This window comes from Mytilus edulis, chromosome 11, assembly GCF_963676685.1.
Source record: "Mytilus edulis chromosome 11, xbMytEdul2.2, whole genome shotgun sequence".
Classification (NCBI taxonomy): Eukaryota; Metazoa; Mollusca; class Bivalvia; order Mytilida; family Mytilidae; genus Mytilus; species Mytilus edulis.
In genome coordinates, this window is record NC_092354.1 from 29,898,001 (window position 1) to 29,916,133 (window position 18,133).

Consider the following 18,133-nt stretch of genomic DNA (forward strand, 5'->3'; position numbering starts at 1 on the left):
CAAAGTATGATGGTACACATAAGCACAGAGTCACGTCAAATGAATATCTCAAAAAACTGACTTAAGATTTTCTATAACATCGGTCTTGGAATACATGTTTTTCTTCGGAATTTCAGACTCCTAAAAAAAAACACGTTTTTGACCATATTTTGATGAGAATTCTAAACGCTTCAGACGATTTTATTCTCTCAACTTTAATATCTCCTGATGCCTCCAATATTTGCCTATATCCATTTCTACCAAAATACTCATATCTATAATGGCAAGGTAAGGGACATTCTTTGTGCGGTTTGTTGGTTCAACATAAAATCCTTTACAGATTTGTTCTCAAGATTTGGTCTACTACCTATATCAACAGACTGTATAATGTGAGCGTTTGCAGGGGAAGTGTTACCCAACACAAGTGGAGTGGAGTCCAAATTATGCAGGGATCTTCCAAGGGTATTTTACATAAGAAACATAAATGCTTAATATTGATGGATTGTTGGTTGCTTAACGTCCAGTGGCAAATATTTCATGCATATTCAGGACAAGAGCAGATTAACAATTAACAATAAATACAATAGGTAGGTCTTGTCATAATAGAGGCCATATGGGATGATGGTCTGGAACATTTGGACTGCCACTGGAAAATGAGGTTTTCTTTGGATAGGGACAGAAATTTTGCCTTGCAACAGGCCACCTACGGACCCCTCAAAGAGTTGTTGCAAGGGTTCTTAACGTGCAAAGAGCGTGGCACTCTCATTACACGAGGCATCGGATTTAACGTCCCCCTTCTGACCGGACGTGACTGCGAACTTGATACATCCCGCACAGCCAAACGGACGCCCCACTTCGACAAGCGTTTTACTGCCGGTCGGGAGAAGACCAAATGACCATATTTCTATACCCCAGTCACCCTTGGGGTTTCTTGTGGTTATGATGTTTAAATTTGTTCACTTTGATCAATAGGTAGTTAAAAAGATCAAGTTTTGAATACTCAATAATCTGGTTTATTTGTTAATATTATAGACCTTTCAACTGCAAGATTACTGAAATGTTAAAACAGTTTCAAACAGTTATTACACTTAGATGCAACATCATGCTCGACACTCAAGAGCTTGCATCTTTCCTTCTTATCTGTGCTTGATGAACACCATACATATGTTTTCTGTGTGAATGTATTTTCAGCAAACTAAGATCTAAAACTACGTCAACTTGACCAAAATGGTCAGTTGATCCCTTAAAGCATTATTGACCTTTAAAGGCAATTTTTAACAATTTTCAATAATCTGGTAAAATTTTGTAATTTTTTACAAAATATTTTCCTTTGTATCTAAAAGGCCAAGTTTAATGTAGATACAGAAAAGTGCAAGAAGCAAGAATAATCAGTAAAGTAAGATTTACAAACACATCACCATGACCAAAACATAATTTTGTCATAAATCCATCTGTGTCCCTGGTTTTTTTATGCAACATTATTAGTCTTCAAGACTACCGTCGCCGGGAAAAGGTTCCATCTACCACTTTAATATGAGACTTGTAGATTACAACACATCTTTTGATATACACAGAAAGTTACGAACCCTTGGTGAAAACAAGCCATGGTAATTATAATTACTTTATAATTAATAGATACTTATTGGTTACAACCCATAATTGTGGTTCAAATATACCACTTATTGTGGATAAAGATTACCAATACTTGTGGTTACAGTATACCAACAACTGTGGTTAAACCATTCCAACAATTATGGTTAAAGTATACCAATAATTATGGTTAAAGTATACCAAAAACTAAGATTAAAAACTATACCAAGAATTGTGGTTAAAAATAACCAGATCTTATTCAGAGACGAGAAAATGTTCTACAGACCATTCTACTAGAAATGTCGTTTCTAAAAGCAAAAAAGTGGACAAGCTATTGTTTTCAATCAAGACCAGATACGGCCAGAATTTTTGTTTTTAAAAGGCAAATCCCAGAGTCAGATTTTTTCTTTCAAATATCTCAGACTGCCTTCTCAAACAAATTGATTGATTGATTGTTGGTTGCTTAACGTCCAGTGGCAAATATTTCATGCATATTCAGGACGAGAACAAGTTCACAATAAATACAATAGGCAGGTTGATACGATAGAGGCCATCCGGGATGATGGTCGGGGAAATTTGGACTACCACTGGAAAATGAGTTTTTTTTTGGATAGGGACAGAAATTTTGCCTTACAACAGGCCACCTACGGACCCCTCAAAAGAGTTGTTGCAAGGGTTCTTAACGTGCAAAGAGCGTGGCACTCTCTTTACACGAGGCATCGGATTTAACGTCCCCCTTCTGACCGGACGTGACTGCGAACTTAATACATCCCGCACAGCCAAACGGACGCCCCACTTCGGCAAGCGTTTTACTGCCGGTCGGGAGAAGACCAAGTGACCATATTTCTATACCCCAGTCACCCTTGGGGGTCTCAAACAAATAGTTCGTATCTAGAGGTTATGCTGACTAATGTAATAGAGTATAAATTTCTGTCTCGTGGAATTGCGAAATAGAAGTCAATACGTTCTTGCTCAATCCTGTGTCGCTTTGAAGATGTCATGATTGTCATCCTCAGTCTATCCATGTGTTTCACAATGACTGAGTGACGTTTTAACGGCGAACTGGTCAACTCCACCATAGCGAATCACATGACTTTGACATAATCAGTAAATACCAGCAAAAAACATCATTATATAAGTAAAGAATTGTCGCATAAAAAAGAAATACACGGGAAAAGGCAAAGTTCTCGAAGTCTTGAAGTCTTGTCTGATTAATCAGTTTACCAAAAAAAAAAATGTCCAAGAAAAGGGGGGCATGTGCTCTGAGAATAATGATCCTTTATTCTATATTTTTGCTTTTTAACTAACTTTGTTTTGTTGTCCTTATTTAATTCCGCATTCTCGATTCCAGACTAAGTTAACTCTCACATATATTTGACTCGAGTCATTATACTTACTTGGATCCTCGAATACGGAAACCCGGAAATCTTTTCACCGTAGTCGTTCTATGACACAAAAGGACGCTCGTCTGCTGATGTTTGAAATGGTCAGACAGTTGATACAAAGAACTTTGGTTTTTCAAACAGATGGTTCAAAAAGCTATTGTAAACATATATATATAGAAATGGGTTACATTGGTCGATTAACTGGAAGAAACCGGGGAACGAAACATACATTTTAGAAAGTCATCGCAACAAAACTCAAAAGTGTACCGTTTTGACTTTTGCATGGATCACATTCGTTTTCAAAATTCAACATTCGTTTTCAACTTTCAACATTCGTTTTCAATAATCAACAATTGTTTGTTAACATTTAACATTTGATTTTCATCATTGAACATTTGTTTTCAACATTCGTTTTAACATTCAACAATTGTTTGTTAACATTTAACATTCGATTTTCAACATTCAACATTCGTTTTCAACATTCAACTTTCGTTTGCAACACTCGATTTCCAAAATTCAACTTTCTATTTTCAACTTTCAACATTCGTTTGTAACATTCAACATTCGTTTTAAACATTTGTTTTCAACTTTCAACATTCGCTTTCAACATTCAACAATCGTTCACAACATGCAATTTTCATTTTTCAACATTCAACATTTGTTTTCAACATTCAACTTTTGTTTGCAACATTCGATTTTTAACTTTCAACATTCGTTTTGAACATTCAATATCCGTTTTCAACATTCGTTTTCAACATTCGTTTTCAACATTCAACTTTCGTTTGCAACATTCGATCTTCAGCTTTCAACATTCGTTGTTAACATTCAGCATTCATTTTCAACATTCGTTTTTAACAATTTTTTGTGTATGTATATTTGTGCAGTTATGAAAGATCTAGTATTTCAATATGTGCTCTTTAAGTTACTTACCTGGAACTATTGATAAAGCTTTTTCAAAGTAAACAAAGGCAACAGTAGTATACCGCTGTTCAAAACTAAAAAATCCATGGACAAAAAACAAAATTGGGGTAACAAACTAAAACCGAGGGAAACGCATTAAATATAAGAGAACAAAATTTGGAATAAAATCCTTATTTTTTATTTTACCATGTACAACTTACCGGTTTTTGTTCTCTCTTGAACAATTGTCCATTTGAAGGTATAAAATGTATGGAATTGAATCCTATAAAAGAAAAAAATACATGAACCAGGATTGGTAAGGTTAAATTCGTAGAATGAGGCCATTGAAATTAGTAAAAGCTGCCCTAAACCCCTACGCCATGAACAATGGTACCGACTAAGTGCGTTCTCAAGCGCCACATTCTTGACATAAATTTGCTCATATGCATAAAATTTGGTATAAATGTCTTCTGCTGGTCCATTCCTTCAATTATGATGGACATATATTTGTTTGGCTCCTTTCTGCTCTTAGCACAATGTTTGTAATACTTTCGTCTCTCTTGGCTGAAAAGATAAAAAAAACATTGATATACCTGATGCTAATAACAAAAGATCCTTTGTAAGCATCTGTACATACCCCACATCTACAAGTTGTACTCTGGCATTCAAAATATTACCAGATTCCTATATATTTAAAAGACTCTTAACACCAACAATAGTCAACTAATATTGATTGATTGATTATTGGTTGCTTAACGTCCAGTGGCACATATTTCATGCATATTCAGGACGAGAACAAGTTCACAATAAATACAATAGGTAGGTTGATACAATAGAGGCCATTCAGGAATTATGGTCGGAGAAATTTGGACTGCCACCGGAAAAGGAGGGTATATGGATAGGGACAGAAATTTTGCCTTGCAACAGGCCACCTACGGACCCCTCAAAAAGTTGTTGCAAGGGTTCTTAACGTGCAAAGAGCGTGGCACTCTCTTTACACGAGGCATCGGATTTAACGTCCCCCTTCAGACCGGACATGACTGCGAACTTGATACATCCCGCACAGCCAAACGGACGCCCCACTTCGGCTAGCGTTTTACTGCCGGTCGGGAAAAGACCAAGTGACCATATTTCTATACCCCAGTCACGCTTGGGGGTTAGTAAACTAATAAAAAAACCTTGTTGATGTGAACATTTGTATGTTCTTTTCATTTATTAGCTTCATGAAATGTTGTATTGTTTTAAATAAGATGCAATTGTATCACATATACCATCTGGAGCAATGGGGAATAACTCATAGAAAATAATGAATCATAAATCAAAAGCTTCCACCAATTAAACTACATACTCATTAACAGCAAAGTTTTATAATTTATCATAATCCTTCTGTGTGCTATCAGACCTGTTTATTTGTTTATTGAGAACTTTATATTTTATATGGTATTGACGTGAAAGCCTTTTTAAATACAGGTTTATTGTTTGCTCATATATTGTGCTGAAATAATAATGTCTAAGAGGGTCCAAATTTCCCCGACCATCATCCCATATGACCTCTATCGTATCAACCTACCTATTGTATTTATTATGAACTTGTTCTCGTCCTGAATATGCATGAAATATTTGCCACTGGACGTTAAGCAACCAACAATCAATCAATCTTGATACTACAATAAATAGAGCCAAAAATGTATATTGTAAACTTACCTTTGTCTTAGTATTGTCATCAGTACATTCTGTTGTTATTTTTCTCTTCTTCTTCTTTTGTGATGGTGTCTTCTGTGGTGGTGTTTTTCCATTACTTTCATTGATCTTCTTTCTTTCTTGCCACTGGACGTTAAGCAACCAACAATCAATCAATCAATCTTCTTTCTTTTAGGAGTTTCACTTTATGGAATGGCCATGTTACATTTTGTACCTTTTAGATTTCCATTAGTTTGCTTGTATGAACTATAACATATGGCACAATTTGGGGTATTTTGCTAATTTGCATAACGGCCATGTTGCCTTATCATGACAACAGCCATTACAATAATTATATAAGCCCCTTAAATAAAAATGTCAATATGCCAATATCTATCTCGAATGAACAATTTGTTCGCATATAGGTGAATTGTACATGTTTTTAGGCTTCTGTCCGTGTACAAATGGGCATTGTCTACTCTAAAATCTTTCGGCCTTTTTAGTTTAAAAATCGGAAGCGTAGTCATAGTATAATTGCTATATAAGATCATATAAAATGACGGAAAATCGTAAAATAGAAGGATTCAAAACAGAAATACATATGCAAGATGTTGTTCATGATTTGTTCGCATATAGGGAAACACCTTGTAGGTTGAATTTTAAAGTTAAATAACTTACCTGCTTTCTTAAGTTTTCGGCCAAATTCTTTTAAAAACATGATGATTTCAACCTTCCCATTTCGTAAAAAGTCAAATTTTAAGCATTTTCCCTTAGAATTACACAGCATTTTTTTGTAATTTTCCGCCAAAGGAAGTTTTTAAAGATACATTAGTTTTAGATACATGACGGAAAAGGACGTGATTATCCGCAAATCTTAAATAAATTATATTTTCAATCTTTAGCTAAGAGAAGTAATTTGATCAAAAGGGACAAAGTCACCTGGTGCAAATCATTTGAATAAAGAACCTTTGATTTTGCCATATGAGTTGTTTGAAGCCTTTTAAAATTACATTTAGTCCTTTTTGTCCTTTTCATCTGTAAAAAACATAAAATTTGGGTGAATACTGGTTGTCGAATTCCCATATGGAATTTACTGACCCCATATGTACCCATTACGTCACTGGCACCCTATGTAACAAATTTATCTTAACGTGTATAATTTAAGACTAGTGACCTATGAAAATGAGCAAGTCTTCAATACAGGTAGCATTAACATGATTAAGAAACTACTTCCTATGATCCTACAAAAACAGATGCCAACAATGACAACTTGTTAGATTTAAATATATTTTATGAATTCATTTCACTTTATCATCACTTTTTTCGTCGGTTGAAACCTTTAAGATTTTTTCTCAGTACTGTTTTGTTTTTCTAAACGGACTAACACCACTACTAACCATGTATGAAATGAGCCCCGCCTCCTTATTACCTTAAATGGAATCTAAAGAGACGTAACTTTACTTCTAACCATATATGAAATAAGCCCCGCCACCCAACTAACCTAATATTAAATATACACGGTTTCCAGGAGGACGCTTTTAACAAATCAAATTGGTTGATTCAACCTGGTTTTACAGCGCTAAACCTCTCATAAAGTACGACAGTCTCATCAAATTGTTATAGTTACAATGATGCATGAACTAAACAGAAGTAAATAAATGAAATAGTCAAAATACGGGTACAGCAGTCATCATCGGCCGTGTTCAGGTGAAACTCTAGAGTTAACTCTAGGCACTCGATCAACACCTGGACAAGTAAGATCCGTACTCTCGTGACGTAGTGACCCGTTAACTCGTGGAACCCAGATTCTTGTCAGGGTTGGAAGAGTTTCAAAATGGCGACCGGTGGAAGTAATATGTAAGTTGCAGATTGTAAAAAAGAACTTTACTCTTGTTTAAAGATTTTCATCACATCGTTGACATAAATAACAACAATTTCATGAAAACGCTTGATGAATTGAATTATTTGAAATCAGCAGGCGGTCATTTTTCATACAAATAAATAGTCAAAATGTTTATACCTTTTTTTATAAATACATGTACCTATCCTGTATTCAGGCCCGTAGCCAGGAATCTCCAAAGGGGGTTGGATTGACTCACAAACTCGACTTTAACAGTCACAATTCGAACCGAATTTGTTTTCAAGGGGGAGGGGGTTCGTCCAACCCCCCCTGGCTCCAGGTATGGTATTCATGTATTTGCCAACTCTGTCAGATGATTCCACTGACACTGTTGTCTTAAGTCAGTGTGAATTATACTCTTTAAAATACTATGAATTATTGCCACTTTATAGATACACGGTCACAATAACAATGGTGCACAAATCAGCTGCTAATACAATCTGCAGGGGCGGATCCGGCCATTTTAAAAAGGTGGGTGGTTCCAACTATAAGTTCTCATTCAAATGCATTGATCGGCAAAAAAAAAGTGAGATTCCAACCCCCGGAAGCCCCCCTTCCCTGTGGATCTGCCAATGATTTGTTAGATAAAAAAATATATTGGTTGAACCAAAACTTTGTACACTGTACATACCCCACCAACACTTTATCTACACAGTTAACAGTTCTCATTTCTTATTATCACATAGATTTCCATATCATAGGCAATTCTGTTCACTATTATAACATTGATGAACGCTTTTGATGTACGCTTAAGCATAGACCTGAACATCAGACACGGAAGGCTATCTACTAATCTAGTTTGACTCAATCAATAAAATCGACAGCAAGGGGCAATCAAAATGAAAATGTCCTGTTTACCATTCAAACTCCATCATGCATGCAAAGTACCTGAAAAGTAGCTTGCCATTCAGCATCGAATTTGGATGTAATTTTTTCATTGACCATATTGAGATTCTCTTTACAAGAGGTACAATTTTAAACAAGTACTATAGATATAGGAAGATGTTGTGTAAGTGCCAATGAGATAACTCTCCATCCAAATGACAATTTAAAAAAGTAAACCGTTATAGGTCAATGTACGGCCTTCAACACGGAGCCTTGGCTCACACCGAACAACAAGCTATAAAGGGCCCCAAAATTACTAGTGTAAAACCATTCAAACTGGAAAACCAACTGTCTAATCTATATAAAAAAATCGAGAAACACATATAAATTACATAAACAAACGACACCTGCTGTACATCAGATTCCTGACTTAGAACAGGTGCAAACATTTGCAGCTGGATTAAACGTTTTAATGGTACCAAACCTTCTCCCTTTTTCTGAAACAATAGCATGAGTTCACAACATAGAAAAACCACACGATAAAATTTCAATTGACAGGCTTAACTCCATCAAAAAAAGTTGATTAATACACTATGAACGAATAAAAGTCCATACTTGCTCTCGACAGACTTGTTCAGCTTTCCCTTGTCAAAAAAATCAATCATATCATGCTGCAGCCCTTTATTTTTTATGGTGTTTTGCTTCTTTTTTAGATGCTTATATATGACTTTATATATAATGTAAAATATGGTTAGCAGAGGAGAAATATGTATGATGCACTTTTGAATCTAGAATTAAAATGTAAATTTTCAATTTCAGTGTGAAAATAAAAATCGTAGGCCCTAATAAAACTTATGAAGGCAATATAACTACAGAGTTGGCTGCTATGATAAACGCTCCTGATTGTGGTAAGTTTAAGTTGATCAATATTATTTTAGTATACTAAATGTGTAAGGAAGGAAATAGTGACTGTGTACATGACCCTGACATAAAATGGAAACTACATGTACAAGAAGAATATTGGAGCAAAGGAACAGCACTTTCATTGCTATTCTTCATCTTGAAATGTGAAGTGAGATCTTCTACACATAGAAAATATTCTCGTCTTAATGCAAGTTCAAGATGCCTTCAACACTGGCAATGACTGTAGTACCGGTTTGAGAAGACAGCATCACACCTGCAAAGATACAAGGCAATATCTAACATTTTATAAAATAGTAGGGTTAAACTTCATTCAAAATTATGTGTAGAATAATAAAATGTTCAAATGTGCATTAGTGCTTAAACACAGACAAATCCGAACAAAGGAACCTGCAGGAAAACCACTAAGATCTTTTTCTGAGCCCACTTTACCAATTTGAAACAAACTAACAGAAGACCTTATGAAAAAGTCAATTTAAACTCTTCTGTAAAAAATCACTTTGTCTTCAGGTGAGCTATACAGGTTTCTAAAATGAGCCTGCCTCTGATTTATTCCCTGCAGCTGTATTTGAATTGGCCACTAGCCTGACGACCCGGGTCAGATAAATCATGGTCAGACTTTCAAAATTTTCCAAAAAATGAGAAATATCAAGCCAGTTTGATGTTAAGAAATTTTTTAAAATGTAAGTTGAATTTTTTTTCCTGAAGACTGTTGCATGATGGACGTACCAGTATTTATGATATTTTTGACATATGCATGTAGATCATATCTGCTAGAACAATCTGTCTGTTTTCACAAAAACTGATTGGTGCTAATTACTATTGAAAATCATATACATGATATATAGGCATTTTTTGTTTTATTTTATTATATACATTGTATAAATTATTTTTAACTTGTGGTTTTAATATATTAAGAGTATAGAATTATTAATTACAGATCCAGAATTGAAAAAAGAAGTATATGCTGCCATTATAAGAAACACTGGAAATGAAGATCCCTTTGATACCGTGCAAGCAGTTCTACCTGTGAACCCAGAAAATGAGCCTGGAAGCACCAATGTTCAGCCTGAGAGCCCAGCAGAAACTGAAAACCCTCCAGTTCAGCAAATTACTGATTCGGTAAACAATTTAAATATCTGTGATAAGAAACAAAAGAAAAAAGAAAAAAAGAAGATAAAGAAAAAGACCAAGAAATTCATAAAAGGTCTTTCAAAAAAACAACTGATGGAAAGGAACCTGAACGCAAACATTGCTACACATGGAGAAATTATATTTATATAGACAAAAAGTTATCCATGCTACAAAATGTACCCCTGATTATTCCGATGAGGAAACAGTATGTTTTTCGTCTCTTTCAAATTCTGATAATGTCAGTACCTTACAAAGTATTGAATCTGCCTACGGACTCCAATCTGTCCCAGTGAATCATGTACAGACAACAGACTCACTGGTCTTAAATTTTGAAGAATTTCATAAAATACTAATGGAAAAACTAAGTTGAAATAAAATATATATATATTCAAAATTGTACATGTTGTTTCTGGTAGTGATCATATGCCATTACATTATTTATATTTTACTTAGATCCACAATTGGACCGAAAAAGAAGAGAAGTTATTGATGACCATTCGTGGAGATATGGAAGATGCATTCAATGGCACAAAACAACATGATACACTGTGGGGAAAAATAGTAAAACAAATGAATCAGGAAGGAGTAACTGTTTCTAGTAAACAGGTTATCAATAAATGGAAAAATCTTTAAATCTTTAAAAAAAATACAAAGAAGTAATGGATTCGAACAATCACACAGGCAATAACCGATGTACGTGGAAACATTTTGATGCATTTAACAGGCTATATGGAAACAAGGCTTCAACAATGCCCTGTGTGATGGTAGATACTAGTATAAAAAGTGGAAATGTTGTAGTGGAGAAACTGCACTTTTTATAACAAATTAATTTATGCTGCCTGTGATTATACCTGAACAAAATAAGAACCATCTGATGCTGCTGACGTTCTCGGGAAATCTAAACCCTCTGTCTTTAACTTGTCAATAAGTTTGTTGAACATTTCATTCTTTCTGTTTAAATTTGGTGGTTTCGACCCAACACTGAAATAATTTAAATGCATTTTTATATTTTAATAATATGAATCTTAATTGGTCCAGCAATACTAAAACTGTTGTATGCATTAAAGTAAATATAAACTCCTTCGAAAATTGTACCGTTCTTTCAATGTATTGAAATGAAATATTAATATATTGTTTAATTTATATTGCACGTTTGATTTTAATAATACGCCACATTTAAACTGTGTTGTGCGTCAGTTAAAGGCTCCTGTTTATTTTTGAACATACCCACTCTGCATGCTCTGTATGCACACCATATTCATGTCAGGATAAATAGTTTGTTAATTGTGGCCATTTTCCAGCAAAAACAGAAAAAAATATACCTTGTGCATGAAACAGATGAAAGGCCGGGTGGGGGGTAGATAATGATGAAGGTAGAATTCTGGGACAGACAACATTTATAGAGTATGATGTCATGAATTCTACCCTGAAAGATATTGGACTAAAGTTATAGATTTCAATTCATGGTATACTCTACCTTCCTGATTTTAATGCTGGGAAGGATCTTCCCCCAGCCATCAACAGTTGAAAAGCGTTCACTGCATGTTTGGTTGCTTTCTCTGCAGCATCCTTGACACTATTTGATAAAAGTTCAAAAGTGTCAGATTCTGGAACAACACACTTGAATTTAAAGTCCCTCACATTAAAAAGCTGCACAACTTCCCCAACTGTCAATGTGGGAGATATTTCATGGTTTTTTCCAGTCACAGTAAATTCATTGTTCTTTAATCCAAAGTTATGATACTGATTGAATATATCAATAAAGGTGGTAGAATTAGAAAATGGGGCTATTATACTTTTTTTCTCGTTCCTGTGTGGACACTCATTGATTGTTATTGATAACACACTTTGACTGATGGCCATAGCAGAAGCCATGCCGTTGTTTGACTTCAATCTGTATCACACAAATGCTTACTGTATTAAAATTTTATTTGAAATCAAACGTTTAAAAGATGCCATTCAAAGGCTATACTAAACAAAAACCGTTTCCGGAAAAAAACGAAAATAATCCGGATTTTTTTTTTTTTTTTTTTTTTTCCGGGAAAAAAAAGTTAGGGTCGGCGCCAAAAAATTAGGGTCGGTCGGGCGACCGGAAACACACCTATTTTTTTGGGGGGGCCCTATTTGGGCCCTTTTTTGGCCCCTAATTCCTAAACTGTTGAAACCAAAACTCCCAAAATCAATCCCAACCGTTCTTTTGTGGTCATAAACCTTGTGTCAAAATTTCATAGATTTCTATTAACTTAAACTTAAGTTATAGTGCGAAAACCAAGAAAATGCTTATTTGGGCCCTTTTTGGCCCCTACTTCCTAAAATGTTGGGACCAAAACTCCCAAAATCAATACCAATTTTCCTTTAGTGGTCATAAACCTTGTGTTAAAATTTCATAGATTTCCATTCACTTTTACTAAAGTTAGAGTGCGAAAACTAAAAGTATTCGGACGACGACGACGACGACGCCAACGTGATAGCAATATACGACGAACATTTTTTCAAATTTTGCGGTCGTATAAAAACTTAACAATAACCAAAGAATCATTAAAATGAAATCAAGGTCAGATGAAACAAAGCCAGACAGACATGTAAACCTTACAACCATTCCACATACCAGGTTTAATCTGCCTGCCTGTTTATCACTTATAGTTCTATCTAACACAAACCTTTTATAAATACTTGTGACCCTCGTTCTTCTGCAGAACAGATGCTGAAATTCTCCCTGTCAGAGATTTGCTTGATCCAAATGACCTGTAAATATTAAAGTTGAAGGTCTCATTTATAATGCAGTTGAACTAATATTTTTTGTATGAAAAATTAAATGCAAAACAACATGTTTACAATGAACAATGAGGCAAGTGTCGACAGAATTAATGATTGGTTTGATGTATAAATTATTACGTGGCTGATTACATGCATATTTACTCACTCTCTAACAGACGTTTGAAGCTTGGACTTCAATATGCTGTCAAACTAAAAGCCTATTCAGATAATCCTGCCTACAGCTGTGTTTTTAATCCAATTTATGAAGATATTTTTGCAAAACATGAAAATAAAATTCCTCCGTTAGGTATACGTTTAAAACCACATTTAGCTTCTTTTGATTTAAAATCTGTTGCTCAAGTTAAAATTTGCAAATGTCCTCCATGGGAACTTCCCAAACCAAAAATGATATTTGATCTCCGTGAACACAATAAAAATAAAACAAATCCTCTTTTAATTCAGCAACACTATGCTGAAATTAAAGCCAATTATCCAGATTTTTCAACTGTCTATACTGATGGATCAAAAGATGGCGACAGAGTTGCATCTGCTGCTGTCTTCAGGGACAGAGCTGCAACTCTCCGTTTGCCATCTGATGCATCCATCTTTACTGCTGAAGCAGAAGCAATAATTTTGGCTTTGAAATTTATTGCTTCTTCAGATAAATCCAAATTTATTATATGTTCTGAATCACTTTCATGCTTACAAGCTATACAAAATACTAAAATTAAAAACCCAACAATTCTCCAAATTTTATATGTAATGAGGAATTTGAAAATTCTTCTGAAAGAAATAATATTTCTATGGGTTCCGAGTCATGTTGGAATCCTTGGAAACACAGCTGTAGACCTTGAGGCAAAGCATGCCCTGGGTGACCCTTTATCTAACTGTGATATACCATATACTGATTTTAAATCTAATATTAGAGAATATGTGTTTAATATTTTAAAAAATGAATGGAGTAAAAAAGATGATAATAAATTACATGAAATTAAACCTAATATAGGTAAACCTTTTAATAATTTTATGTGCAGAAAAGATCAGTGTATTATTACTAGATGTCGTATTGGTCATACTAGAATAACACACGAGTATCTTTTAAAAAATGAAGATGAACCACAATGTGTACCTTGCAACTGCAAGTATACTACTAAACATGTTTTAATTAATTGTATTGACTTTGCTGATATTCGTAAGAAGCATTTCAATGTCAATAATATGTATGATTTATTTAATAATGTTCCATTTACAAATATTGTTGCATTTTTAAAAGAAATTGGAATTTATTATAGAATATAAAAATGTTATTATATTTAAGTCGTTTTTAATTTTTATCACGTTATTTTACTCATATTAATTTTTATTTGTAAATAATCAATTTGCTTTAGTCTAGAATTTTAGTATATTGAAGGACTTTTTGTCTTATTTTAAAAATATGCTTTAAATTGTAAAAATATTCGAATTGGCTCTCGCCGCGATATAGCCTTTTTGTGCTAATGCGGCGTAAAGCAACCAACAATCAATCAATCAATCAACATGCATATTTAGGATAAAAACATTTCAAAAATGTGGTTGCTTATATAGGGAATCACTGAAGCATGACTGGAGCGGGCCCTCTCTTGGGCAGTCAGTGGGCCCCCACTAATGAAAATTTCTGGATCCGCCAGTGATTGATTTGTGTTATTTTGATCTCTTGTGGAGAGTTGTTTTATTGGCAATCATACCACATCTTCTTTTTTATATCATATAAATTCTTATTCATATGATATTATTACGTAAGTATTTCTGTATTGGCCTTGTTATTGGTCAGAGGCTTGCTGTATTGGCCTGTGGCGAAGCCGAAGGCCAATACAGCTGGCCGAGGACCAATAACAAGGCCAATACAGATATACACGTAATAATATCTTTATTAATTAACTACAGTGTTACAATATTTTTTTAATTTCATTTCAAAAGAGATAAATATTTTTACCTTGAAGTGGAACTTTCCAAATCTCAGTTTGTTTCTTTTTATTAGATGCATGTGTCTTCAGCATTTTCTCATCTGATGAATTTTTCTACCCTTTTCAGTCACTATAAAGTGTTACAACTTAAATTTAGACGCAACACATAAATAGTAATTGGAAAGGTACTGCCATTGCATGTGTTATGCAGACACTAATTTAAAATCGATGTGTACAATCGTGAAATTATGAGGTCGTCAAGAAATGAACTTTGTGATAATCTACTCGTTCCCCAACCCTGAAATAGTTCTATCATCTGCTTTCAAAATACCTTTTAAATGAATATGACCGTCTTTTGCCTGAAATGTTTGCCATACTGACAATTTCAGCATGTTTAAGATAACTAAATGACAACTGCGTCTTCAAAACAACTGTTTACTTTCAGTTTCTGCTTTCGATGTAAAATCTAGAGACGTTCCGAAATTCTGCACTTGTGTCAACTCGGCCAATATAGAATAACTCGGCCAATACAGAAAAAAAATCTATATTGGCCGAGTTCTTCTGTATTGGCCCAGTTTACACATTATATTGCATAGGCAGTTTTCATCATATTAAGTCCAATAACAGTGTAGTTAATTAATAATTATGATTATGAACAGATATCTTACTTGTTTTTTGGAGCTTTTGTTGAAACTATGAAATTGAAATTCTCATTTGCTTGGGTTGATCCTAAGTTGGTCAAGCAGGCAGCTCTATCTTTTTGGGTTTTTACAATGGCTTTTAGATCTGTCTGAAGACTTGGACATGTGAGAGGCTTACCCTCCGGTAAACTGCGGTACCTATAAAATTGATTGTTTAAATGTTAAGGATAAAAATCACAACCCAAAACAACTTTTTAAACAAAACAAAACAAAAAAATCAGTTATACAATACATGTACAAAGCATTATCATAACTCAAGTATCTGACTTCTGTGTTTATTGGCTAAGAATCTCGACATATATTTTTTTATTCTTGTTTTATATTTACCTATATATACACATTTTATATTAACATATTGGTATCAACTAACAACTTTTTATACATGAATATTTGGCACCTTTGGGACACCTTTTTGTTATTGAACTTGTTATATTTAATCTGTATAAGAGAATTACAGACTTTTAAGAACTTTTCCCGGGCATCTCATCTTATTTTCCCCTGTTCTTTTGGGGGTTAAAGCTGTGAAGACTTTACAAGGCATCATTGTTAAGAAGTTAAAGCTGCAAACCAATTTTAAATATATCCAGTTCAGTAGTAAATTAAATGCTTAATATTTACAATAGTATTAGTAGCATTAAACTATTTTAAATAAAAAAAAAAATTCTTAAAGTACTATGTACTATACCTGAAATGAGAAGGATTCTTCTGATAACTGCACCAGGTAACATCTTCATTGGCACAAAGAGAGTGGTCACCATATAAATGTGGAACTATAATATCCAGTGATTTTCTAAGACTCTCTGGGTCTTTTGTCTGGCATTCTTTTATGGCGTACATGAAGCATCTCCCAATGTAAGATATTACATTTGGTTGTTTTAGTACTTTATATTTGTGGCTAAGCTGATATAGTTTTGATGTGATGCCTTTTTTGGTGTGGTTACTGTCATCTTTTTTCTCAATGGAAGGGAAAACAGCTTTCAGACGAGAAGTTGTGGTAGAGTCATTATCACCATGGATGACATCTATTGAACATCCAGTTCCCTCTAACTCTCTGGCCATTGATATTGCCATGTCAGGCTCCGTTGCCTTACTAGAACCGTCCCAGTTTTTTGAACATTCATGTACAGGTATAGTGTGGTTTTTGCTCTGATGTAGGGCACATATCTGGCAAGATTTACTTCTAAGAGAGAACTGCAGTACCTTTCCTGTTTCTTTCCCAATTAATGATGCATGGCCTGAAATTATGAACGTTATTTTTACTTAAAATGATTTCAAACAGGTAAATTACCATGAAGGCACAGGTAAAAAGAGTTATGCCTCTTGTAAATATTAATTACATGTAAAATTACATGTGTACAAGTTTTACCAGATTTTTATGACATTTATATCATTGTTTTTTATCAGCAATGTCTAGGACAAATTAGAAAATCAGTGTAGATCAATTATTTTTAAAAGAGTTATGTCCCTTGAAAATATCAATTATATTGGAAAATGCATTGTAAGCATTCCGAATGATTCCAAATGCTTACATTTCTTTAAGATAATATAATACTATAAGATAACAATACATTTGTACATGCAATATGAAAAGTTCAAAATAACTAAAAATCTAATTTATTTTTTGATTATTGATCTTCGAGTAAGTTTAAGTTGGACAGATAAAAAATCTGCAACATAAGGGACACTGACACTTTGTTCTTTTATTTTTTCTTATTCATTGTTTTTGTACATAAATCAGGTCGTTAGTTTTTCGTTTAAATTGTTTTCCATTTGTCATTTCATGGCCCTTTAGAGCTTGCTTTGCAATATTGGTTTTGCTCATTGTTCAAGACCATGGTGGGACATATAGTTGTTAATATCTAAATGTTTTGGTTTATAGGGAATAATGTCTAAATTTAGCAATCATACCACATCTTTCTTATTTTCATACAAGTAAAAATAAACAGAAAAATTCTCACCTGTATTACTATTATAATTCCATCCTGTACCCCTTTTCTGCCACCCACCGTCAAAGCTTACTTCCATCAAAATAGATACATATCTTTAATACATGTACTGAAGAATTCATGTTAGGCAAGAAATAAAATTTGAATTGTTTGATGTTGCCTAACCAACCATCTATAAAGCAGTCTACCTGTATTCTAAAAAAGCTGTTTTTACAGAAGCAGATTTTGGCAACAGATTTGAAAATGTTTTCCATTTGATGAAAATGATGGAGAAAACATAATTACATTGAAAAAAAAATGTCCAAAATATTGTTCCTCATCAACATCAAGCCAGTCCTGAATCAGCCCCTTATTTAGAAATTTTGGTGTTTATATATATATATGCAATTGTAGTGAGTGAGTGCATGTGCATGCACTTTTCGATAATCACTATTTTCAAGTAAGTTACACCAGTCCATGAGTTTTCTTTGCT

At 33.9% G+C, this 18,133-nt stretch overlaps 3 protein-coding genes across 3 annotated transcripts; 1 reads left to right on the forward strand and 2 right to left on the reverse strand.

Annotated features, from left to right (window-relative positions):
- Positions 1-9,031: 9,031 nt before the first annotated feature.
- LOC139494161 (uncharacterized) lies at positions 9,032-10,947 on the forward strand. Its single transcript, XM_071282336.1, has 3 exons — positions 9,032-9,167; positions 10,121-10,302; positions 10,768-10,947. The coding sequence occupies exons 1-3, from the start codon at positions 9,146-9,148 to the stop codon at positions 10,945-10,947; spliced, it is 384 nt and encodes a 127-aa protein (XP_071138437.1). The 5' UTR covers positions 9,032-9,145.
- A 212-nt stretch (positions 10,948-11,159) lies between these two features.
- Positions 11,160-12,407, reverse strand: LOC139494162 (uncharacterized). Its single transcript, XM_071282337.1, has 2 exons — positions 11,792-12,407; positions 11,160-11,295 (listed from the first exon to the last, which is right to left on the reverse strand). The coding sequence occupies exons 1-2, from the start codon at positions 12,187-12,189 to the stop codon at positions 11,160-11,162; spliced, it is 534 nt and encodes a 177-aa protein (XP_071138438.1). The 5' UTR covers positions 12,190-12,407.
- A 570-nt stretch (positions 12,408-12,977) lies between these two features.
- LOC139494163 (uncharacterized) lies at positions 12,978-17,740 on the reverse strand. The gene is made up of 4 exons (XM_071282338.1): positions 17,674-17,740; positions 16,401-16,950; positions 15,683-15,853; positions 12,978-13,059 (listed from the first exon to the last, which is right to left on the reverse strand). Exons 1-4 carry the CDS (start codon positions 17,738-17,740, stop codon positions 12,978-12,980), a joined length of 870 nt encoding a protein of 289 aa, XP_071138439.1.
- Between the last annotated feature and the right edge of the window lie 393 nt (positions 17,741-18,133).

Bases quoted from the DNA above. Each gene is read 5' to 3' on its own strand.
- LOC139494161 (XM_071282336.1), top strand. From the start codon at position 9,146: ATGATAAACGCTCCTGATTGTG. The intron at 9,168-10,120 runs GTAAGTTTAAGT...TATTAATTACAG, and splicing joins GATAAACGCTCCTGATTGTG to ATCCAGAATTGAAAAAAGAA. The intron at 10,303-10,767 runs GTAAACAATTTA...TATTTTACTTAG, and splicing joins TTCAGCAAATTACTGATTCG to ATCCACAATTGGACCGAAAA.
- LOC139494163 (XM_071282338.1), bottom strand. From the start codon at position 17,740: ATGGAAGTAAGCTTTGACGGTGGGTGGCAGAAAAGGGGTACAGGATGG. The intron at 15,854-16,400 runs GTATAGTACATA...TCAATTTTATAG, and splicing joins AAGAATCCTTCTCATTTCAG to GTACCGCAGTTTACCGGAGG. The intron at 13,060-15,682 runs GTAAGATATCTG...TAATATTTACAG, and splicing joins ACAAAAGCTCCAAAAAACAA to GTCATTTGGATCAAGCAAAT.
- LOC139494162 (XM_071282337.1), bottom strand. From the start codon at position 12,189: ATGGCTTCTGCTATGGCCATCAGTCAAAGTGTGTTATCAATAACAATC. The intron at 11,296-11,791 runs GTAGAGTATACC...AAATTATTTCAG, and splicing joins CCAGCATTAAAATCAGGAAG to TGTTGGGTCGAAACCACCAA.